The sequence below is a fragment of the Ambystoma mexicanum genome, chromosome 3p, assembly GCF_040938575.1.
Source record: "Ambystoma mexicanum isolate Mex_15411 chromosome 3p, UKY_AmexF1_1, whole genome shotgun sequence".
Classification (NCBI taxonomy): Eukaryota; Metazoa; Chordata; class Amphibia; order Caudata; family Ambystomatidae; genus Ambystoma; species Ambystoma mexicanum.
The window spans coordinates 1,203,567,060-1,203,592,394 of NC_090925.1; the positions used below are offsets into that span (position 1 = coordinate 1,203,567,060).

Genomic DNA, 25,335 nt, shown 5'->3' on the forward strand with positions numbered 1-25,335 from the left:
TCATGGCTTCTTAACAAAAACGAAACTAAAATCTGCTCAACTTGCATCGCCAACAGATCATTTGCATCCTGAACTGTTTATTTGTAAGTTGTACGTTCTCATGCATCTTGCTTAACTATATTTCTTGCTTACCTATATTTTGCACACATCTGTATTATGCATCTGCTGTTAATTTGTAACCATAATTGTACTTCAAACGCCCAGATACTCCTGGGTCAGGTGTGCTCTATAAATAAAATAAACAAACAAAGCTTGTCTTGGAAGCAAGATGATGCAGAGCAACACCGGTTGGAATCACGGGTCTGCGCTTAGAAACCTCTTCAGTATTAAGCATGTTATAAAAAAAACGATTATAATTATAAAAAACTAATGGTCGTTCATGGCTTCAATTCATAGCCGTACACTAAGTAGAAATACTAGCTTGTGACACTCTCAAACAAAGGGAGCATAGTCATTTTAAGATGTTACTGTTTACTTGTGTAAGAACGTTCTTAGCCTGACTTGGACCTTGAGGAAGCCTTTAAGCTCTTTAGTGGCCTGTGACAAGGCCAGTATTCTGGCCTTTTCAAGAGATACTGGGATCCTCTCTCAGCCGGGGTGGAAGCCCTACCAGGGTGCAATCCAGTGCCAGTCCTACTCCTGAGAGGGACACTGGCATTTGAGAGGACCAGCCTGTTACTAATCAGTACGCCTTTGTCTCGAGCCATTCCTGAGCTACACAATACTTGTCGGCGTTCTCTTGTTACTTGCAGAAATATCCTGGGGAAGCCCAACAAGAGACACCAAAGTGTGAGCCATGATCCAGTGCCACTCCGCCAGTAGACTGTGACCCGACTATCAGCCTACTTTGCCGCTGGATTCTATGATCTGAAAGAGACAGTGCAGGGACAAAGAGACACAGCATTGCCACCACCATTACCTATGAGGCATGAATGCTGTGCAGTGGCTCCCCTCCATGGCGGTGTGCGGCAGTGCCGGGGGAAACCCCATGACCACCAAGGAAATTAACCCCAATGCACCAAGGACTTACCTTTGGGGCAGATGGAGATGAGCCCGCAAACACAAAATGGAACACAAACTCCCCGGCCACCATTGTTGTTGTTTCATAGCGAACCCGCATGGAAGAAATCTGCAATGCTTAGTCCCTTGTTTGTAATGTTGGCTGCATGCGAAACCTCCCGGGTGGGGAAGGCAGGACCACCAGGGAAAGAGACCAATCCAAAGAGGGGGAGCTCTATATAAGGGGACCTAAGGAAGAAGGAAGGGTGGGTTACAGGTGAGGTCAGTAAAGGTGGAAGAACAGACTGGCAGGGAGGATGTGATGAAGGAGTGGCAGAGCGTGGAGCCATTTTCTGGAGAAGGTAAGGTTTTGAGATGTGAGTGAAAGTGGTACTGCAGTGTGTGTGGCAAGTGTGTTGAGTATAGTTCATGTAAGGAGTGACTATGAAGTGACTGGCACTGAGTGGAAGGATGGTGGGGGTGGTGGGGATAGCCGGTCAACTGGCACAGCGAGTAGAGCGCTCGCTTTGACATCCGTGCAGAACCTGCTAACGCAGGTTCGTATCCCGGCGGGGCCAAACTCAGCCTTTCATCCTTCCGAGGTCGATAAATGAGCACCACACACCGTGGGTAATAATAAGCAGCGCTCAGATACCTGAGGGTTTGTAGCGCTATATAAGTGCCAAATTATTATTATTATTAGTAGTAGTAGTAGTATGGTGTAGAGGAGGGAGTGGTGGTGTGGAGGAGAGAGTAGATGGTAACATCAAAGGGTGGAGGCGAGACTCAGAAGGAGTGAGAGATCAGAGCCGCAAAGAAGAAATGAGGGAGGAGAGTAACGGTGGGTGGATTTGGATGAGGAGAGCAACGAGGCAATGGGAGAGAGAGGGGAAAGAGTGAGCATGATGATTTCCAACAGAGTGCCTGTAAGGCACATTACCCTGACCCCTACAGAACACTATTCACTGGCTAGAGTAGGGACAATTAAGAAGTCACTGAGGGTGTCCAGTCAGAGAAGGCCAACTACTGTCAGGTCATCATCTTGAGTGTAAGTCTGCTGTAGACAGTAGGGGGTCAGAGTTCTGTAGCTACTGCTCTGGGGGTTAAGGACCCCTGGGTTATTGAAGAGGTTTTTAACAAGACAAGAGAGAACGAGCGTGATGGAACTAGGGCCCATTGATGATTCAATACAATTCCTTGAACCGCCTCAGAGTTGTAGTGATTCTTGTGCCATCTGTGACAGGTCTCAAGTCTGATAATGGTGGGAAGAGGTGGAGACCTCTTGCAATGGGTATACATGATTGAGGCCTACTGATGTAATACAGCTACTAATATGAACATTTTGCATAGTTTAAACTCCTTCCATCCAATGCATTTCAAAATGGATTCATCACTTCTTTTACAGTAAACGGATGCTCTGTGATGTAGTAATTGTAGCAGAAGATGTGGAGATTGATGCCCACCGCGTCGTCCTATCAGCCTGTAGTCCATACTTCTACGCCATGTTTACAGGTACTATTCTCATCAATGACACAAAATTTGCTACGATGCTCTCTGTGACTTGCTGTTGTGAAATGCACAGCTAATATGCTAGACTACCAAAAAACAGGAATGACTGTACGTGGTCCAATACATTTATTGTATTCAAAATTCATTGTAATTCATGTGTGCATATAATGTTGCTAGTCTTATTACATTTATATAGTAGCTAGGAAATGCCTCATCCAAGGGCAATATTCATTTCCTTGGTTACATCTTTGCAAAATTCCACTTTAATAAAATCCTGCAGGTGTTCGACTCTTAAGCCACTATGCTATATGTGGATCGTTAGTGAGCTTCTTCAGGTCTCTTCTCTATGTCCTTCAATCTCCTTTCTGCACATCCTTTCATTTAAATGTTATAATAAACCACCCTGTTTTGTTTACTGCTTGTATTTCCTTATTTTCATTACAATGCTTATTTATCTGTATTCAGCACATTCAGCCTTCAAATACTTCTGAATATCTCAGTTATTTAATTAATCCAAACCCTTATTCTTGAGTTGCAACAAACACAGCACAATACCCACATGGTTTTTGGGTTCCTATCATTTAATGAAAATGGATTACAATGAATTTTGAATACAATACATTTATTGGACAGGGCATAGTTGGGTAATACTTGTTTTTGGATAATTGGCTAATCCTTGACCCATACAGGTAGAGTTTCTGAATTTACCACATGCAGATGCTGATCACTACCATTGGTAAATAATTAGAACATTCATTTATTAAAAACCCAACCAGAAGCATAGTAGGTTCCTGTGTATCTTTAATGTAATATGTTAGACTATGCAGAGAAATGTGTGTAATCTGGCATGTATGTTGAAAAAAGTGACATTATGATAAAGTATCTACGTTTTTGCAGTTTGTTTTTAAGATCTTGTAATAGTTTCATTCGCTATTCTGAACTATAAGATAGTTCACATTATGCCTTTTTAACGCAGTAGTGACAAAACATACTTCATGTCTTTGATGTCTAGGATTTTATTCAGAAGATTTAAAGTAGCATTTCTTTTTTTATGAACCATAAACTCGATTGTAACTTATTATTTTATTTAAAAAAAACATTCTTTTTATCAAATAAAGTGCATATAAACAAGTTAGGCTAGAGTTATCCAGCAGATCCTTAAGATAACAAGATATCCCCGAACTGACAGCATATGAGCGATGGGATCCTAAATTAGGCTGCAAAAGAGACCTCTTACCACATTGTCCAACACAGCCCGCAAGAAGAAATGGGAAGGTTATCAGATCCTACAGACCCTCCCACCCTTGGCAGCAGGGAATTTCTATGCATTTCAAAACCACCCCTTCATGGTGTTGGTTCGCTTGGAGGAGAGATGCGGAAATGTGCATTTCATAATTTCAAAAGGTAACACTTTTGAATTTGCATTACGTATTAACTCTTTGGTCAGCTGTGAATTTGCACCTCATATCCTGGATAAACTTATACCAATGTCTGTTCCTGATCTTGCCTAGTTGTTTGTGCATCTTCCGCACTGCTCCCATGTCCCTCCTTTTATTTTAAGAGACTAGCTGAGCTGTGGCTCAAATAGTTTCTGTAAAGTATAGCTCTTCTTTTGAATGCGTGGCCCAAGAGTCTTATAAAATGGTCCGAATGAGACTGCTTCCCTTGAAACCAGGATTTGGTGTTGGCTTCTGACTTCTTGTCCAGTAACACTATTATACATATGTGAAATATTGACGTGGGAGCTCATTTTAAGCTTTAAGCATGCTAATACAAAGCCCATCCTACTATGAATACAACTCCCACTCCAGCTCCTACTTAAAATATATTATTGATGCAAGAAGCATGCCAAAAACCTCAAAATCAAAGTGAACTATTTTGAGATTTTGGTCCCAAAGGCAGGTTTTTCTTGTGTCTAATGAAAACAACATATGAAAAAAACATTTTGAACACCTTATTTGATTTGAGTGTTAATGACATTTCACCATATCTTGCATCTGTTTGGAAATGGCCAAACTGTTCCTTTGCCAAATATGGTGAATTTGTGTGGGCCAGGTCAAAAAGTGCAGTTTTTCTTATTTTCCTATGTCAAGTGTGCTTGGCCATTGAGAGTGCACTTTTATTTTTAACAAGCAATGGCAAGCTAGTAGGATTTGGTGGTCATATGTGAAATGCCGGCTTAAATGCCCCATTAAACGTAATTGCCTGAGTAAAGGACATCAATAAAGTGCACACCATTAGAATAGATATCAAACCTGAAGGTACCTAACAAAAACCAAGCGCACACTTCAAATAGAAAAAGGCAAACAAAACACTCCTTTGTCAAGCCTCCGGTATCTGGGGCACTTTTCATGAAACTAACAGCAGAGGCAACTAAGGCACGCACAAAGGACCTGATTTACAAAGCCTTTTTATGGGGTTTTCACAATTCAAAAGTATTTTTGTAAATCAGGCCCAAAATGTTTACCTTCCATTTGCCAGAAACTTTATAATGGAGAGAATGTGATATCACAAAGGTGGACGTGTATTGATATATTTTTGCAATCTACCAGTGGCAATAGTTTGTGTTCCTTATGGGGTTGCTAAAGTGACACCTATCGGCCAAAATCTAAAAAGGAAAGGGATTGAATGAAGGCTGAAGTAGACTATCAATTGCAATCACTGTTTTTTCTGAGATTTAATTTTAAATAAATTCTATGATGTTGATGTCCATATGAATGCAGTACATCTAGTATCTTAAATGTAATGTATGGCCCCGTTTTATTTTTTTTTGACAGCCTGGGAGCTTGTAAATTTGATTTTGGGGATGTTGATGTGTATTGTAAATGTCTTTTGATCACATTTATCTTGTTGCGATTATATAGACGTTTGAGCTGAAACGTAAGTTGGTCACAACTGTAGGCCGAGCATTCTAGTTCTAGGACTTTACATGAACAGATCATTGATATGTGGATTTAGCATTTTGCAGTTGGATGAGGGGGACATTGGGGAGATAACAGTACAACTGTTGATATGTACAGCAATTTATAGTAATGTATACATGATATTCGGTTTAGAATAGGGTAGTGCACCACAGGGTTGGGGGCATGCCCTGTACGGCTTGAGGCGGGCCACCTTTGTATGCGAGTAGGTGTTCTGAAGCCCTATATAATGCTGATATTCTTCATTTCAGAGGGTAGGGAGTTCCTGTAAGTAAGGAACCAGGAGGATAAAGTATCAGACTTGGTGCACGGCCTGGGTGGGAACAAAGGGGGTGAGACGGCCTTGGGAAGGCAAAGGGTGAGCTATATGGGAAGATGAGGTTAGCTATATGAAGGGAACAGGTGCAGTTCATGAAATGTTTCATAGAGCAAGAGAAGGCATTTGGAGAGGGACCAGTGATGCAAGGGAAGCCATCATAAAGGTGTGGCTGTGAGTAGAGGTGGGTGAAGAACGTGGGAGGTTGAATAGAGCAATGGGAGCAGAGTGCATTAATTTATTAATGGGGTAAATGAGTAGCAAGTGCCATGAAGAGGCTAGGGCAGTAGTCCAGCCTGTTGAGGATGAGGGTTGTAATATGAGTTCTAGATTTAATGGGCACTGAGTTTACTGCTCTTCGGTAGGCTTAGCCTGGGGGCCATTGCAGTGACGGTGGGCTGATACGGTTGCCATCAGAAAGACCCAATAGGTTACAATCCTTGAGGGATGGGGCGTGGTTAATGAGAATGATATAGAACAGGGGATGAGGGGTGAGACATTCAGGGTTTAGCATCAGGGAAAACGGTGCCATCCAGTGACGGATTGGAGTAGAGGCAGTTGGAGTTGTAAGAGGATAGTTTAGGCGGGAAGGGGAATATTTGTGTTCTCATCAGAAAAGTGATTGGAAAAGCTGAAGCAGATGGCCAGCTTGCTCGGAGAAGTGGTGTAGAGGAGGAAACTACCAGGGCAGTGTCCTAGATGCCATGGTAAAAAAGTGCACAATGAAGAGAGGGTTTATCAGCAGTGTCAACAGCAGCAGAAATATTGAGGCAAATAAGGGTGAAAGAGTTACGGTAGGTAGTAGTAGTTTGGTCGCTAGTTCTTTTGAGTGTCTGCTGAGCAATCAAGTTTGGCAGTGGTTGCAGAGTTCATTATCTTCTAGGAAGGCAGGGGCGAGGTTAAACACGAATCATTCCAGAGTAGTGGGGAGAATTGAAGCAGAACAAAAGTATGCTTGGTTACTACGGTCAGTAGATGTTTAATCAGGGTGCATAGGACAGTATCCATTTTGAAGGAATCTCACAAGGGGAGAGAAGTGAATGATAGGTTGAAGGGAGGAGAAAGAAAAGAGGATGTGAGTGGATTTAGATCCTTAGTCATCTGTGGCACAAATGTGTCAACATGAGCACATTTCAGCAGATCGGAGAATGGGTGACAATTCAGATGGTGTTATCAGTGCCAAGTATTGCTTTTACCCATGGGTGGGGTCTTACACCAAGGTAGTATGAATAGAATGGTTCCTTACCTCTGCACTGTTGGTGTCCAAACCTACAAAAACTAGAGGTTGCTGTCATTGCAGCAGGGAGAGAGGGCTAGGTTCCGCTGGCTGGCTGGGTACAGATAGAAAGAAAACCGGAAGAAAGGTTGGACCGATGTATACCATGTGTTTGGGAATCTGAGGGTAAAGATATGCTCTTAGTTCTTTAGCAAAGCAAAAGGGACAGTTGGTCTATATGACTCTAATCATTTATTGGTTGGCCAACTCATATTTGCTCACTTTGTTCTTGCACTCTTAACTCCATGTTACTTAGTCACACCATTGACATATACATTCTTTGTTTAATACCTTCCAGGTAAGATTATTCACATGCTTGTATTAATGTTTTGCATTAACTATTAGTAATTAAAAAATCTAGGTAATAATGCATTTAGCATTGCCACCCAATTATCTTTGCTTCAGGAGAATATTCAGTTTTGCCCCCATGTCACACCTTGCCATTCATGAGTAGCTCTTTCTGCTCAATGGTTACCTGCAAGTAAAAGTGTTGCACTCTGAACAATTGTGAGCCCACATGTTCTATGCTTCAGCTTAACACTTAATAGTGTCACATGTGCTCGTCATATGTCATGTTCATTTGTACCGCGCACCGCTACCACCCAGGGGCAGACTCCAGGTGCTTGCGTGGCTCTGCAAGAGAAGTAGGGGGGGATTAGTGAGGATAGGGTGAGAGGATGGATTCAGAACCAGAATGAACTGGCGTCTGTGAGTGTTGTTTCGCATGTGGTATCATCATACGAGGCCTTGTGCATTGTAACCGTATGGGTGAGATTCTTTGCCCCGGGTGTGTGGTAGAGGTAGAGTTATTGTTGGTGTTAGTGTGTTGTGTGGGTTATGAAGGGATGGTCCGTGCACTGGTTAGATAGTGTGTCCATAAAGGATCCAGAGTCACTTGTGGCCACAGCTCCAAGATAATCTGGCATCTTGGTGAGTAGTTGCGTTGATGATGGGTTTTGGACTATGTGGGTGGTTCAGGCTAGGTGTATATATGGTAGTGTTATCTGTTTGTGTGGGTGTGGCTAGCCCCGGAATGGTGTATTGGAGTCAGTTATATAAGAGGAGCAGGAAAGGAAATGGGTTAGCAAAATCTGTTTAAAAAAAATTGTAATCCGTCTCTGGCGTGGCCCTTTTAGCTGCTGCTTGATGGTATCTAGTCAAGATCTTGCTTGTGTTTCTTTTGTCCCATTGTGTCTAGTCTCTAGTGGTTTGTCCGTGGTGTTGTTGTTGCCAGTGTCCTTTCGAGATTGTCATTGTACTGAATAGCCAGGTTTTTTGTAGTTTTCTGAAGCTGATGTGGTCTTCTGCGGTTCTAATGTTTTTGGGCATGTTCTTCCAGATGTTAGTAATTAGACGTGAAAAAGCCGTTCCTCCAAATTTCCTTTTTTCGTAGTGCTTTGCCTCTGTTTGTAGGTCGTAGCTGGATCATAGTTCCCTTTCTGGGCGATATCGGCTAATCTTGTCTTGGAGGAATTCTGCTCCTTGTTTGTGCAATGCTTTGTGTGCAATGCAGAGTACTTCACATTTGATACGCTTTTTTACTGGTAACCAGTGTATGCCATCTCACAATGTCACACGTTCTACTCGTATGCCCCTTCGCCATGGGATTCCAAACGTAGCCCCAAAACGTATTGCACTATTTCAGTGTAATATGGGCTATTAAATTGCTTTTATGAATATGAAATTCGAGACTTTCCTCCCAATCATATTGCCAGACTTCTCTTTAATATCTGCAGGACCGGTGATCAGCTCTAGTTTCTCCAACTGGAGGCATGGTACGAGGCAATCACAATCGTTGTTTCTAACAAGTCAGCCTCTCATGATCTACTTTCCTTTTTTGTGGCTTTTGGCACTTAAGTTGAGACTAAACTACTACCTTTGAAGACTCCCAATTCCCCAGCAATTCCCACCCCACCCCACCATCATTTGGGTGTTTGCCAAAACATTTTTCCTGATCCAGACTAAGATCATTCATTCCTCTTTCATAGAGAATGTATTTCCTGACTCTCTGAAGGCCGCCTTGATGCATGCTTTGACCGAAACTCCTAGAATCTTTTGCCTCCTCTCCGATTCAAACTTTGTACTGCCCAAAAAACCTTTGGACTGCTACCAATATTGTTTTTGCATGGTTCATGGGACTGAATCCACACTCGTGTCCATTTGGGGCAAAGTTTGCAAAGCAGCCGACGGGGCTATTGCTCTATGGTCTGCTTGCTGGACCTCTCTGACTCTGATACGGTGGAACATGCGATCTTGATCAAACAATTATTTCTGTGGTCACTCAAGGGGCCATTCTTTGGGTATTTTCCTTTTTGACTGGGAGATCCCAAAGGGTGGTTCTTGTTCTGCCTGATGCCCATTTTGTGGTGCCCCTGGGCTCACCCAGATCACTGTCTGTTTTTAATGTTTATATCTGCTGTCCTTTTGACATCATTCAAGCACACAACTTGGAATACCAATTATATGCCGATGAGACACAGTTCATTTTGAAACCCAAGAGTTTTTTCATTCTCCACTTGAACAGCTTAATAGCTGCCTTACAGCCATGCAACAGTGGATGCATGGTAACTGGGTTCAACCCGATATGTCAAAATCCAAGATGATCATCTTTGGCCCCACACCAGTTATGAAACTGATCGCAACTATGATCCAGTTACCAAAGGTCTTGACAACAGTTCTGATTGCACCAAATCCGATTAGATATCTATGTGTCCTTGGTGATACTAGGCCTCTTCTGTCCCACATTATACAAACCAGAAAGATTGCTTCCTTCAGATAATTATTCTTAGACATATTCTGCCCTTCCTACCTATGAATGATTGGACAGTTATGGGAGCCTTAATCAATTCCTGGCTAGATTATTGCAATGCGCTATTTGCATGACTCCCGGAATCATCCATCAGTAAGCTGAAGGCTACTCAAAACGTAGCCTTAGTCTGGTAAAGGGACTGAAGAAATATGATCACATGATGCAAGATGATCTCTTCAGTGGCTCTATGTAAAAAAATGGGATTGTGTCAATTCACTAGTGCCAGTCCTTCTCACTTCACTGATTCAATGGTAATATCCTTCTCGCACACTTAGAACAGTTAACAAAAATCTTCTCACTGTCCCCAAAAGGACCTGCCCCATTCCTTATCAACATACCCAATCCCATATGCTGGTAATCCTTTCTATGCTACCATTGTTGATATAGTAGTGTGGGGGCAGTCTGTGTCGAAGTGGTCAGAATGGGAAGGAGGTTTAAATGCTGAATGATTGGTAATTTTGGGGCCCAAAACTGACGTCAGTAACTTATATTGGAGTGGTTGCTGTTGCCAGATTACCCCTTATGAGCCACGTGAAAGGTATGGCTGGCGATAGAGGGGTGGACAGAACTGTATTTGTCTTCTGTAGCATGTCCCACAAAACTTTTCATATATAAATTCACACTTCGCGGTTTATGTCTTGCTAAATTTTAAACATTGTTTCAGAAAGAAAACATTAGAGCAGTCAACAGGCACAGAACTGATAGTTCAGGCATTTTGTTCGTACATTTGATGTTTTTTGTTGTTGTACAGCACAACCTGCCAACTGAAAGGTCAGGTGCTAGGGTGAAATGAGGGCAATGCTCCATATAAGATTTGGAAGTTGTGACAAACCTAGCAAGGTCGCCACTGTTTTCCCTGAGAAAGTCGCCCCTCATGTGGCATGGGTAAGACACAAGTTACCTGACTCTGACCCTGAGGGAGCACCACATGAGGGGAGACAACCCTCATGGGAGGGGAAGTGGAATTGCTAGGTAGAGCCTGGTATCCGCCTTTTTCCTTAGAGCTTGATAACTCCACCTTAATACCACAATCCTCCATGGCATGTTGTCAAATCAAACAGGAATATCCTATAAAGGAAGATGACAGCCAATTATTTGCATCTAATCTATGTATGGCATACTGTGGGATGGAACATCCTAGTGAAGGTAACAGAATCAGCCATACATATCGTTATGAGAATACTTGGACAAGGAGGAGGGATAGAGTAATGAAGATTACTATGACTGCAAAGAACAGTGTGTATTAGTTGTTGGCAACATGTGACCACTGCTGGGGGATTGAAAATAGGCAGTGGAAAACCAAGATGGAGAGAAGGAGAATTGATTCCTGATGCTGGCCGGGACGCTTTAAGGCAGCAGACTGTTTTGCTGAGTCGCCGTCCAGACCCACCACAGCACCAGGACAAGAGAAGGCTGCTGGAAGGAGGTGACGCGGTGCCCAGGGGCAGACGACGCGGAGGTACAAGCCGACGGTAGGAGGCAGACCGAACCAGTGGATGTGAAGGAAGACAAAGACGTCAAACAAAGCCGGTGAGCCCGCGCAGAAGTGTTGGGAAGCCGGGGCGATTTGCCCAGTCTACCGTGTACAGGAAAGAGTACCAAATAGAAGCTGGGGAAGCTTGAACAGGGAGATAGGAACCCTGAGACCACGTGAAAAGGTCCAAGACCTGTATGAAAAAAAGACACTGAGTACCATTGTATGATTGGAAAGAAAGTTGAAGCTAGAGACAATATAATTAGGAATGTGGATAGAAGTACATATTATAATTTGCAAAGGCCTCGCAAGAAAGGGTACCGGGCACGGAAAGTACTGAGTCTGGGACTCTCACCCAATTGTGAACTCAGCAAGGAGAAGATATTGAAACTATAATTCAGGGAAAGGGAAAGTCCCTGAAAATAATGAACTGTGAATTAAAGTGTTAAAGTCCTGCCACGAGAGTATACCAGGTGCAGAGTGGAAACTAATGGTGAAATGTATAAATGAAATAGAACTGAGCACATGATGGTAATCCAGAGGAGAAAGCCTCTCCTGAAGTCGATGGAATGGTAGTTCATTTATTTGCACCTTTTGGAACTTTGAACTGCTGGAGAATAGCTGCAAGTGGCAGCTAAAAAGACTGCCATTTTCACATTATATTAGGTTTAGCGTGTGAGAGTTTAGGTTAGGGTGTTGGACAGAGGATTTTTTTTACTTTGGACATTCTGACAGTAACCTTAATTGTGTTGAGGCTGGAAACCCCTCATAGTCAGGGAAATATAGGACTTCAACCACCTTTCTTTTTTTGGTTTCTAAAATAACTCTTTAGCAACCAAAATAATGCCTATGTGTCCGACTCTTGCTCTTGACTCCTCACAAAGTGTGGAGTAATTTACCCAGTGTTTTTAAGTCAAGTTAATGTTAATGTTAAAGGATATTGGTACTGGGCAGTATCCCCACCGGAGTGGTCCCCTGGCGCTCTGGCGGCTCTGAAAAAGGGAGGGGCGGGCGAGTTAGTGGGAATGAGCTGGAGAAGTGCAAGATATCAGTGATGTGCTGTTGGCAGCCTCAGCCCGGTGGGTCCGTTGGCTGGGCTTGGGTTGTTTTACGGTCGGTAGTCGTCATGTGCTGCTGTGCAAGTCTATGTGCGGTTTGTTTTGTTGTTGCAGTGTAGTAAAGTTTGTGCGGTTTGCTGCGTTAAGGCTTGTGGTTGTGTTTGGTTCGAGTTTGAGAGGTGTATGCAGAGGATTGAAGTTGTTAGTGGGTTGATTTTTGATTCATGATTGCACGCTAGATCCAGGCTAGGCAGGAGAGTCATATTAGTCATTGAATTGCATTTCTATCTAGATGTGGCGCATGGAAGGCTAAAGAATTCCCTCGATGTGTGCGCATGCTAACATTTATAATTCTATCCAGATGCGACGCCGGCTTTGAGGATTCCAACTAAGTGTGGCACATGCTAACGTTCACAATTCCATCTAGATATGGCGCATGCTAGGCTAAAGAATTCCCTGTGTGTGCCCATGCTGATATTCACAATTCCATCTAGATGTGGCACATGCTAGGCTAAAGAGTTTCATCTATGTATGCACATGCTAACATTTACAAATGTATCCAGATGCGACGCAGGCTAGGTTGAGGGTTCCAACTAAGTGTGGCACATGCTAACATTCACAATTCCATCTAGATGTGGCGCATGCTAGGCTAAAGAATTCCCTGTGTGTGCCCATGCTGATATTCACAATTCCATCTAGATGTGGCACATGCTAGGCTAAAGAGTTTCATCTATGTATGCACATGCTAACATTTACAAATCTATCCAGATGCGACGCAGGCTAGGTTGAGGGTTCCAACTAAGTGTGGCACATGCTAACATTCACAATTCCATCTAGATGTGGCACATGTTAACGATTATTACACCTGTCTAAGGTGACACAGGCTGATCTTGACCATTCTCTATAGATAGTTAACATTGGCTTTGCGGATCTTTCAATGGTATATAAAGCGCTATATAAATGCCACGTATCATAACATAACAGTATGTTAGTGCGTAGTGCAGTGCTGCATTTATATTTCAGCCAAGAATGTATTTCGGTTGGTGGTTATTAATCTCTTTAGTGTGCATGTTGTAATGTTATGGCAGTCAACATTATGAAAGGTAAGGTAGAGTGGCAGGGCTTTCTGGAGTAGAGTGATTGCTCTACCCCGCCCCCCCCCCAACCATGCCACACTTAGTTTTGTTGGTGTCTGTTGGATTCCCTTGCTTCCCCTGCGGACACTTGCTGATACTTCTTTGGAGCCGTCTTTGTTGGAGCAGCCCTTTGCCGAAGGGGCTGCAACAGGCAGAGGGCTCCCCTGGGAGGAACCGTTAAGGCCAAGGAAGCAACCAATCACGGGTGGGGGGGAGGGCTGGGAGGTGGGATTGGGATAGGAGACACACAGGGGAGGGAGCCCGGCTGCAAGGCAACACGCAGGGGCCTGGGGGCTAAAGGGCGAAGGCCCAAGATTTCACTGGGGACTCACCTGCTCACCGGGGGACGCCGGATGGCATCAAAAGTGCATTTGAAATCGAACTGATCTCTTTTTCTAATCCAAACTTTTTTGCAGTTAGCAGTCCATGCAAATTAGAGGTGCATTTTTAAGTTAAAGTTCCTCTTCGGATCAGGCAGTAATAATATTACAGCTACTTCCTGTGGGACTACTCTGATGGTACGATTGATCCAAACATATCCGTGCAGCTGTGTCTGTGCCGCCAGGGGGACAGGCTCCTATGTGTTTGTTGTTTCCTATTTATTCTTGAGTTTCCTTTACTGCTTAAGATTTCTTTTAGAGTATTTCCCTGATTTAAGAAAGTAAATGTGAGTGGTTGGCTGCTAAAGTGTAGGGCTGAAATGAAGATGTGAATCCTGTGCTCTTATAAGATGCATGGGTAATTGGCAGCAGTGTGGACCCCCCTCGCACTCTGCACTAGTGCTCATCTGACATGCTTATTAGGTAGTGGGCAGGCTGTCTTTTAGATTCGATGCCCATTGTCTCCTGAGCTGCAATGCTGATATTGCATAATGCCGGACTGTGCCATTTTTATTGTGTTAAGTGAACCCTTGCCCAAATATGACCACCAATGTTCTAATTCAATACATGTTATTAGTTATTACTTCCATTAAAGTGAGGCTTCTCACTTGAGCAAGCCACTCTTTTATGGATCATATCTGTTAATATGAAAAATCTAAATACCTTGACCGATTTCTCCTCCCCCCCCCCCCCCTAATATAGCTAGTGGTCTGCAACCCATGATCACTCACCATTTTCTTCATTTTTGTTTTGTTCTGTTGGATTTTCGAAATGTCTGTTGGTTTGAATTGCTGGATAGGCTGGGTTTGTGTCATCTCTGCCTGGCTCTGATGGACAAATACACACACAGGTCTTTGTGCTTTCTTGCACCCTGCGGGTATTAATGTAGCCCTGGGTGTTAGTGCTTGTTAATTGGTTTGTTTTATTTTTTTTAAAGTACCTTCCTCTTAAGCTACACACATACTTGTACATTTTATAAATGCCTGTGTTGATACTAAAAGTATAATTGTGTTATGATTGTGTTACTTTAAAACCTGGATTGGTTAAGTGCCGTAAAGTGCAGAAATGTATGTTGCACCATCCATACGTTATCTTACACACAGTAGTGTTGCTATGAATACACTGGTGTTACTGTGCACAAACACCTCTATGCAACTGCAGAAGTAGTTGCATGAATGTTTCTAAAATGTTGCTATCATACTTGTCATGTTTGACAAAATTGTTGCTTTAAAATCATTGTCTTAACATACAAATAATGTATCCCAGTTCAAATAATTGTGATACTTTATCGTTAGGGTTGCTGTGCAAACAGTGCAGTAACTTGGTTTACTGTATAGACTTGGTGTATGGATACGTTTATCAATGGTCCAAAGTTTGCAAACTCAAATTGTTTAAAAAAGAAAAATGTTATTGAAGAACATCAGGATGGAACACTATGAATACGAATGCATCTCCCACATAAATGCTTTTTCTCACACCATGAATGCCATCTCAGTTCATTTTTCTGTGGTGCCTGGGAGAGGGATGTGCGTAACATTTGGAAAGAAGAAATACTCCAGGTTTGACCCCATTATTTTCATAGGTTATTTCCATGTTCACCAAATGAAATGATGGACAACTCCTTTCGATTAGCTGTAGGGAGCCACCTTCGTGAATGCTGTTAAGGTTGCCCCCTATATGTTCTCTGCCCCCAAAACCCTCCCTGAAACGAGGGCAAATTAACAAATAGCAAACATATGGCTTCTGCAAGAGAATATTGACTGGGAAGCTAATTTGAGGTAAAGAGAACAAATTCTTTCTCGTATTAATGATTTTGATACATTAATTTAGCCATCCTTTGTATCCATAGGGATTTTTCAGGCATGAGTTAGTTGCAGGATCTTTTAGATTTTCCATTAATGGAGAGAGACTGTCTCATTTCAATGTCCTTTTAATTGAGATACAAGAAAGGGTATATATTCTCTGGACGAGAAGAGGATGTATAAGAGCAGAACACATGAAGTCCAGGTGCTAACAATACATAGTTTTACCTAGGCTTATATTGCCATAAGCAGATTGTAGAAATGTAGTGGGTAGTAGTTGTGTAGTAAGCATTGAGGTATGACTCTGTTGTTTAAAAATAGATATACATGAATGGTATGAGAATTGCTAGTGAACGTTTTATTTCCGGTCACAAATGGGCATAGATTGATATAAAAGCCAACTACTGTGTTCACAATACCCATCATCTTCAGCCAAATTCTCTGACGGAAGACCTGGAGAAGCAGTTGATGTCCCTGAAGAAAGACATGGATTTAAGTGATGGCTGAACATGTGTGGGTGTCATAGAAATGGACATCCTGTTTTTTTTAATTGTTCACTTTTTGCAACCTTTTGACTACATGTCACAGTTTGTTGTTTATGAAATAAGAGACAGTTGTTCCCCATACAAACTGATTTTTCGCGTGTAGATCGAGCTGTTGTGTGCTTTAACTGCTGATGAATTGATTGGTATGCATCTTTGGATTTGTAGGCATTGCTGTTTTTTAAATATGTGATAGTTGTGTTTGTCTATTCAGTATGTTTTTTTTATGGTTATTTTTGTATATTATTTTTGATGATAAAAGAAGTAGATGAAAATGTGTGATTAGAGTGGAAGCTATGCCTTGAAACCTTTGAAGTGTGGCGGCAGGGTCTTTCAGTGAGATTTTATTTTCTCCGGGTTTTCTCTATTGTTGGAGGGAATCTGGTTACTATCATGTGTATTTAGTAAATCTTATTTGTGAACACACAGTCCATGGAAATTCCAACTATCCACACACATCCCTCAAAAATAGAATTTAATACACAAATGATCCATCTTCGACACGTATTTCATCCATGTTAGTTATTTTTATGCACACATTTCATCTTACAGTTGTCTCACATTACATACATTGTTGATTTTTTAGTACGTCAAAATCGTTTATACCCTAGGCAAGACTTAAGTTTAGTGAACACAAGACATGCTCCCTTTGACAATAAAGTTAGAGATTTGAAGGGCAAACCCCATTTGCTATCTTTTAGTCTCCATGTACATAAAGGAAGAAAAAAAATGTGGACCAATTACAAAGAAAGCTACCATAACATTCAAACTTACAGTTCTGCTATTCAATGCTACTCATTCAACCATAATGCAAGACAGAAACATGTAAGGATAGGAATAGTTCTTGGATCATTCAAATGTATAAAAAGTGCTAGATCTGGGCTCTTCCTATCAGCCTGTTACCTAAAGCCATTTAATAACATCTTGGTTGCGGTCCACCAAGGTATTCTGGATTTGAATAATTTGTATTACCCCTTTAATGTACAATCTAAAGCAAAGAATGTTAGGATGGTGCTATAACTTGATAATAAAGTACCGAAATGATCAGGTCTCCAGGCGTTTGGGTGTGAGGTGAACCAAAGGGCCAGTCTTAACAGAACTGGGCCCACTCTTGCACCTTGCTTGCTGCCAAATCAATATTTTGTGAAACTAATTCTGGGCAACAAGGCAATCCAATCCAAGTGATAGCTGCCAACAAGTATTCTGAAGTACCTTCAACAAACGAAAAAGCCTAAATCAAAAGGTTTATTATTCTGAAGATTACATTGCTTCTGTCCGGGTCGAACTGGAGGAGGTTGTCCGGTCCACCAAACCTTCATAAAAAAAGAGTATCTATTTTATTATCGATAATACATAGGACAACATAATGATACCCTCATCATATTGTGGCAGCGGTGCTGGCGCTTGGTTGACTTACAGGGGTTTATTTCCTCAGTCAAAGCAAAATGTAGGGTGATTTTGGCTGACGCCCTCTCATTGCTTTCCCATTCAATACGACTCATTCAGCCACGTAGGCGTCCATCCGAAATGTGGTTTTCCGAACAGTTTAAAGCAGCTCGACTTAAACTGAGAGAAGCTGAGCGGAAATGGCGGACAGCCTATGATTCCGATCTCAAGCCCAGTATAAAGCAAGTTCAGTTGCTTATTCTGCCGCTATTACGGCTGCTAAGAAATCCTATTTGACGCAGAAAATCGAGTTGTCTTTGTGTCAGCCAAAAGCTCTTTTCGCTGTGGTGAAATCACTGTCATCTTCGGCTCAATATGCTCCGACAGTTAGTCCCTCGCAGGAATTCTGTGACTCATTGTCAGTTTTTCACCACGAAAGTTGAGACTATCTGAGCGAATATCTCCATGGCCGCAATGGTAGCTGCCCCTGAGACTGGACTATCCAGTCCTAGAGGCTCGACTTCACTAGAAGGTTGGCCATCTTTTCTTCTTTTTATGGAATTAATGGTATCCACTGCCATTCAACAAATTAAATCAGGTGCCCCTTTGGATGTGGTTCCTCTGGCAGTTATGAAGAACATCTCCCCCGATCTTCTGAGGGAGATCCCCTAGGCTATAAACTCCTCCTGCCAGTTGGGGGGCATCCCTCCGGAACTTAGGTCGCTACAGTGATCCCTCTTTTTTAAAAATCCATTGTTCGACCCTTCACTTCTCTCAAATTTTCATCCCATTTCCCTTTTGCCTTTTGTGATGAAGATTTTGGAGTCCGAGTTCACCACTTTTTTAATCTTCCTTTCTGGATTCCTCTAAATGTCTTGACCCCGCCCAGTTGGATCTATGTGATCACTGCGCCGCCCGCAACTGGGACGCCGAAAATGCTGACGGCAGTTACGCACGGTGCTTTGATCATATAGATCACTGTGCCCCCTCCCAACCCCCCCACCCCAACACAAACACACTTACCTTTAGGGCGGCACAGTGGTTGGAGCTGACGTCGCAGTGTGCTTTTCATTTTTTTAGTATTTTTTTTAAACATTTTTTTAACGTGTCCCCCGCTTTCCAAAATGGTATGGGGGGGGGACACCCCCACAACCCCCGCTCTGCTTGGGAGCAGTAAATGTCACCCTCATTTTGTGTGCCTCCAAAGTCGCAGTGACTATGGGGGCGCACAAATGAGGGCAACATTTTTGTACGCGACCCACCCAGTTCGGCGCCAGGCCGGGGTACAGAAAGTGTTCTGGTCTCGATCCAGGATAAGGCCAGGCTGGTGGACGTAGGGAGGGGGGGGGCACAGTGATCTATATGATCAAAGCACCGTGCCGTAAGTACCGCAGGGTACCGCAGGGCTCCGCCTTGTCTCCCATTCTCTTTAACATCTATATTCGGCCATTGTTGTGTCTCGTCTGCTTCTCTGCGTCAGGTGCTATTCGTATGCCAATGACACTCAGATCCTGATCCGTTTAGATCTTGATCAGGCTGAGGTGTCGTTGTCTTTATCAGTGCCTGACGGCCGTGGGAGATTGGATGAAGCACAATTGGCTGAAGTTGAATGGAGACAAGACGGAGGTGCAGGTGGTTGGATACCCTCCTGATCCTTCACGCTGGGTGTCTTGATTCTGGCCATCTTCTATCGGCCCTCTTCCTGCCCCGACGGCTAAAGTGAATAATCTGGGAATGGTAATGACGAATTCTTTCGATGGACGTCCAAGTGTCAGCGGTGTGTCAAATGGGCCATTTCCATCTTCAAATATTGAAAAAGGTGCTCCATCTGCGCCGGCCGCTTTGCGGCTGCCAGTGGTTGTGGCTATGGTATTGAGCCGTTTGGACAATCGCAATGCCCTCTATCTGGCTCAGCTGAAGGGCTTAGTCCAACGGCTCCAGTGCCTGCAAAACCTGTCTTCCCCTGGTGTCAAGGGGCACACCTAATGGTGACCACATTTTTCCAGTGCTGCGTTCCTTGCACTGGCTCCCTGTGGCTCAGCGCATTGGGTTTAAGGCGCTGTGCATTGTCCATCGGCACTGCATAATCCGGGCGCTTAATATCTGCGGCCTAAACTTACCCGCTATCTGCCTAGTCGCTCACTGCGATCAAAGTCGGTAGGCTTACTTTGTATGCCATCCTTTCGCCGTTCGCGTATTGTTGGCCAGGCCTTTTTGGTGGCTGCTGCTCAACTATGGAATGACCTCCATTGGCAGTAAAAAATCTGCCTAACCATTTGGCATTCAGAAAGGTTTTAAAAACATATCTGTTCCAGATGATTGATGCTGTTGGGCGGGTGGATGAGTGACCTTCCCCTCTAGCGCCATGATACCCATGGGTGACCGCACGCTTTGAAAATGTCTATAACATTACATAACATTTTTACCATTCTTGTACAGCATTTTGCATTGTCCGTTGGAGACTTAAACCTCAACTGACCTAGTTAACATAACAAAAAGCTTTAAAGCTTTAAAATACCTACCTAAGCTTCCTCATGGTACTACCGCCTTGGTGTAACTTCAGTGATAAATCTACCACATTCATATCCCCCATACATCCCTCCCATCCCTCCTCTGCCACTACAAGTTATCGTTTTCATCCCACATCTCTGCAAAATAGCCTCACAAGGGCTTGACATCCAGTGGACTAAATGGTGTGTGTGCGCCAAGGCGTGCTGAAGGCAATCAAATTCAGAGTTTTCTATCATACCTGTTCCTGTAGCCCTATACCAAACCACTGATTCTGCTAAATACCAGTGCCCCGGGTGATTCCACAAGCTTTCTATAAGTGCCCCCGCCTTGGCACTTCCACGTCATGGCAATCCTTATCTTAGTGAGTACACAGGCCAGGTCTACTATCCTATTGGTAGATACTGCAACTCTCGGCCCCCGGAAACAATCCAAGCAGGCAAGCCTCTGGTGCCCAGCTAAATGCTGTAATGCCCCTCTCTTCAATCTGACTTCCATCTCCTGCTAAATTGCCTAATCACTGGGTATTCCCAAAACATATGCCACATATCTGCTCCTTCCATCTTACACCAAAGGCATCCTGAGTCTACTGTGCAGGGAAATTGTAGTATCATGTGTGGTGTCATATAAGCCCTATGAAGAATGTATAACTGGGTTAGCTTAAATCTAGCATTTCTAGATAGGGTACAATAGTGAATTTCTTCACTCCTGTTCAGTACGTTCTCTACCCAGATCCTCTTCCCACTTAGATTTTACACTTAGCATGTTCGTTGGTATTGCTGCTATGCCTTCCCTGATACATTCTTGCTACCACATGTCCTCTCTCGAACACGGCATATAGCAAACTCAGCATACTATCTTGGTTCAGGGGCTCTGAGAATTCCTGCCAGATGAATCTAGCTTTGTGCATTAATCTGGCGTGCGTCACAAATTGTCCTATAGTTTTTCTGAACCTCTCCACTAATTCCTGGAATGTCAAAAGCTCCCCATTGGAGAACAAATCTCCCAATGTCACCACCGCCTTTTCCTCCGATTGTGATTGGATAAGTTTGAGGTCCCCTCTATCCACCCCATTAAGTGCCGCCAGGGAAATGTTCTAGGGAAAAAGGATCTCCTGTTTTCAGTAGTTTCTTATTCCTGGTCCAGGTCCTCTTCCCCAACCGTAAAATATGCAGGGAATCTCGTATTCTATTTGCCAGCCAGAGCACCTCCTTCAACAAGTATGGTGCAATCACTTCTTGTAGTAGGATATGCTCCTGCGTTACCTCATTTGACAGCCACCCGGCAATGTACTGTAACCATCTTGTAAGGTAGTATAGTTCAAGGTGTGGCAATCTCACCACCCCTCCTTTTTCAGTCTCTGTACAGTGTACCCAAGGCCATTCTGCACCCATTTTCCCCCAAAACTTGATAGACCGTTTTAAGCCCTGCTTAACTCGTACCAGAGAGTTCAACATTATGGCATATGTTGACCCCCAAATATCTAAATGACTCTCTGATTTTAGCCCCAAATTAGGTAAGCTGGATTCCTCCAGCCCAAACCACCCTGCCAACCGGAACATACATGATTTTTACCTGCTCACAATGATCCTGGAGAGTGCGGCAAATTTGTTAAGCACCTATAAAATATATTCAAATTGTCCTGTGAGTTGTGGATGTATAAAAGCATGTCTGCATACAATGAGACTACGTGGGCCCCCGTCCACCAAAAGCCCTGCTTCCCTAAATTTCATCTGCAAAAAACGCCACCAGAGGCTCCATTGCCAGTAGAAAGAGCATGGGGGATAATGGGCAACCCTGCTCTGTTCCCCGTGTAACTTCCATTGACCAGATATGTTTGCCACTAGTGATGGGTGCTGCAGACAGTATCTTGACCCTTCCCCCATTCCAAAACACACCAGAGCAGCAAACAGCCAATCCCACTGCACCAAGTGAAACTCCTTCATTGTGTCCAATGATATGACAGCGCAGCTATCCTCCCTTATTTGTGTCCTGTCCATTACTGCATGTTGCCTCCTCAAATTTGCAGTAGTCGTCCTACCCGGGATATAGCCCGTCTGGTTGTGATATATTAATATTCCAATCAGAGCTTTAAACCTGTCCTCAAGGAGGGCCGTGAGGATTTTACAGTCCTGATTGAATAATAGATATCAGCCGATATGATTCGCAATTTTGCATTGGTTTGCCTGGTTTTAATATCGGAACAATTATCGAATGCCTCATACTGTGGCAACCTGCCTGATTCATATGAATCTTCAAAAGTTTCTAACCGCTGCAGAGCCACCTCTTCTATGTATTCTTTATAGAACTCAGCCGGTAGGCCGTCACCCCCTGGCATCTTGCAATGCACGGATCACCGCCTTTAGCTCATCTGATGTGAGTGGCGCTCCTAGTGCCTCCGCCTTGTCTAACGCTAAAGTATGCAAATCTATCTGGGACAGCGTCTCTTCAGCTTCCCGCCGGTTATCCACCCTATCCGTGTCGTAGAGATCTTGATAGAATTTTTAAAAAATATTATTGGTTCCTCTCTGTGATCTTCCCAGCTCTCTGCATTCATCCACCATCTCATTCATCCTGCCTTTTCTTTGTTTCAAAGCCATGCTGGCATCCTACCTGGCTTATCACCTTGTGCATGCAGCCACTCGGAATTAGGTATTTGTATATAACTGGCTTTCACAGTATCCACAAATTGTTAATTTAGAGATGCCTTCCTGCACCATCAGTTCCACTGGCAGTGCTCACCTTGACAACTTAGCAACAGGGATATACAAGTTAATCCTCTGTGTTATTGTTTAGTCCCAGAGTAGGGTGAAGTTACAGGTCTATGGTTTTACATCTTGTATTTCTTATGAAAGCTTAGTGCTTTAAAGGCCCCGACTTTTAACTTTCCTTAGAGGTCATTTTCTTTTTAAAGTAAATACCTCTTGGTAGAACTTGTTAAATTGTCATTGTACTTTATACAAATGTATAATAAATAACACAAGGCACAAAATGCATCTGAGGGCTGTACATTAAAACACATAGGTATCCAGTAACTTTACTGAATACAAAACATAGAATAACATTAATAACTAAACAGTATTAAATAAATAGTGTTGAAAAAAAAATATATGTTTGGGGTAAGGGTTTAAAAACGGATGGGGGGGTTGGGGTGGCTTTAAAAGCATAGGGAAATGGGGGGGTTGGGGTGGGGTGGGACGGATGGAGGATGTGTTACGGCACCCATATTGTATAACCTGTTTGTCCATGATATACCTAAAGCGCTATCACTGGAAAACAATTGCCCCCCTAAGATTGGATCCACCCACTGTGTAGTGCTAGCATACGCTGAGGATTTAGTCATCTTGGACCACACTATCAGCGGCATTCGTAGATCAGCTGAGGCACTATGGACCTATACTCAAGCCAACGGGCTGGCTATTAATCTAAATAAAACACAGATGGTAATGTTCAGCTCCAAGAAGATAGCAAGAACAGGTCTAAACATATATGGGACGGCAATCAAATATACCCCATATTATAGATACCTGGGTGTCGAGATTGAGCACAAGGGGCATTATACCATCTGTAAACATATTAGAACTTCAAGAGCTGCCCAAGTAACAGCACTTATTCATCGCTTTTCTACAACTTACTGTGGCTATACCATCTGGGCAGCACGCCAACTATACCTACAGGTCTTAACACCAATGATAATCTATGGCCTGGAGTCATTGCAATTGATAGAACTAGACTGGCTTCAAATCCTCGAAGGAAAATTTTGGAAAAAAATACTCGGTCTTCCGGGTTGCATCCCAATGGCCATCCTTAGATTAGAGCTCGGCCTCACTTCCTGGAAGTCTCTTGTACTCAGGAAGAGAGCCGAATTATACCTAAAAGCAACACCGGATACAGCTAATTTACTGTTAGCGGCGATTCATTGTGAAATTAACAAAGCAGCCTCATATCCTTTTATGAAAAAGAACATCGTTAAATATCTTGAAGAGATCGGTTGGACCCAAAAACAACAAGAGGTCTCCATTCCTGTACTGAGAGCGTTAACTAAGAAATCTGAATTGCACGATTGGATTAGCAACTTTGCACATTTGGAAAATCTAAAGCGCTATAAATTTGTGCAATTCATGAATTACACTCTCAAGAAGCCGTTGCCTTATCTGAATCTATGCCCTTCGCCACGGCTACGTCGTTTTATTCTTATGTTAAGGATCGATCAGTTGCCTGTACTAGCCATAAGTGGGATTAAGAATAATCTCCCCTCACCCGAACGTTTCTGCAGGCTATGTAAGGACAAAACGAAATCAGAAACGGGCAAACATGTTCTTACCAGATGTGTCGCTATGATAAAGGTCTACACATCATTTTACATAGATTTTGTCCATAATATGGAACATGTTGGTAGTAATGAATTCTGGCAAAGAGCCGTTAATGCAAAGGGAAACGGAATGAAATTATACATTGCCGTGTATAATGTTTGGACGATTATTGAGAAATCATTGGGCATAACCATATAGCGAACTGTCAACTCATGGATGGTCACCTCCTTTTATCATGGGAAAGTTTCTATTAGGATAAAACTCTCTATAACTTTCCCATCAGCAATATGTATTTGGACTTGTAGTCTTCAATATGTAAAGGCATTAATATTCATCTACTGGTGGATTATGAACACATCTGTATATTCTTTTAATTTTGAACTCTGAATGTAACTCATTTCACTTTTTACTCTTAATTGTTTTTATTTTCTTTTTTCTTTTTTCTCTTTCTTGTTTATTTTTTCTAAATTTGCTTTTTATGTTACTATTTTTCTTTTTTCTCTTTATTCATTTAATATGTCAGTATTTACTTTTATGACCATTGTCTTATTTTTGCTGAATGTAATTTCTTATGTTATGTGAAAAGCTTATAATAAGCTGTAACACAATAATAATAAATTAATTAAAATTAAATAAAAATATTTCATTCATTATAAAAGTTATTTCATGCTCTGTGTTTAATTTGTTAAAATCACACCGATCCAAACCTATACAATAAGTTAAAAAAATGTAAACATAATCTAACTCATTAAAAAAAACTTTAAAAAAAAATGAAATTCCAAATCCAGGACTTTAAAACTTTTATTTATAATTCAAGCTAATCAGTAATGATGTGTCTGGGGAAGTGCATGCCTGAAGCAAACAAACTGAAAAGACTGAATTCCACAACCAGGACGTTAAAACTTT

The 25,335-nt window shown here is 42.6% G+C and overlaps 1 protein-coding gene across 3 annotated transcripts in view; it reads left to right on the forward strand.

The window, feature by feature from the left end:
* KLHL3 (kelch like family member 3) overlaps window positions 1–25,335 on the forward strand; it is a 1,295,653-nt gene that overhangs the window by 206,935 nt on the left and 1,063,383 nt on the right. For all 3 annotated transcript variants that reach the window (XM_069652631.1, XM_069652632.1, XM_069652633.1), the window contains one exon: window positions 2,405–2,511. In XM_069652631.1, the coding sequence (XP_069508732.1) occupies window positions 2,405–2,511 (107 nt within the window). The remainder of the gene's footprint in view (window positions 1–2,404; window positions 2,512–25,335) is intronic.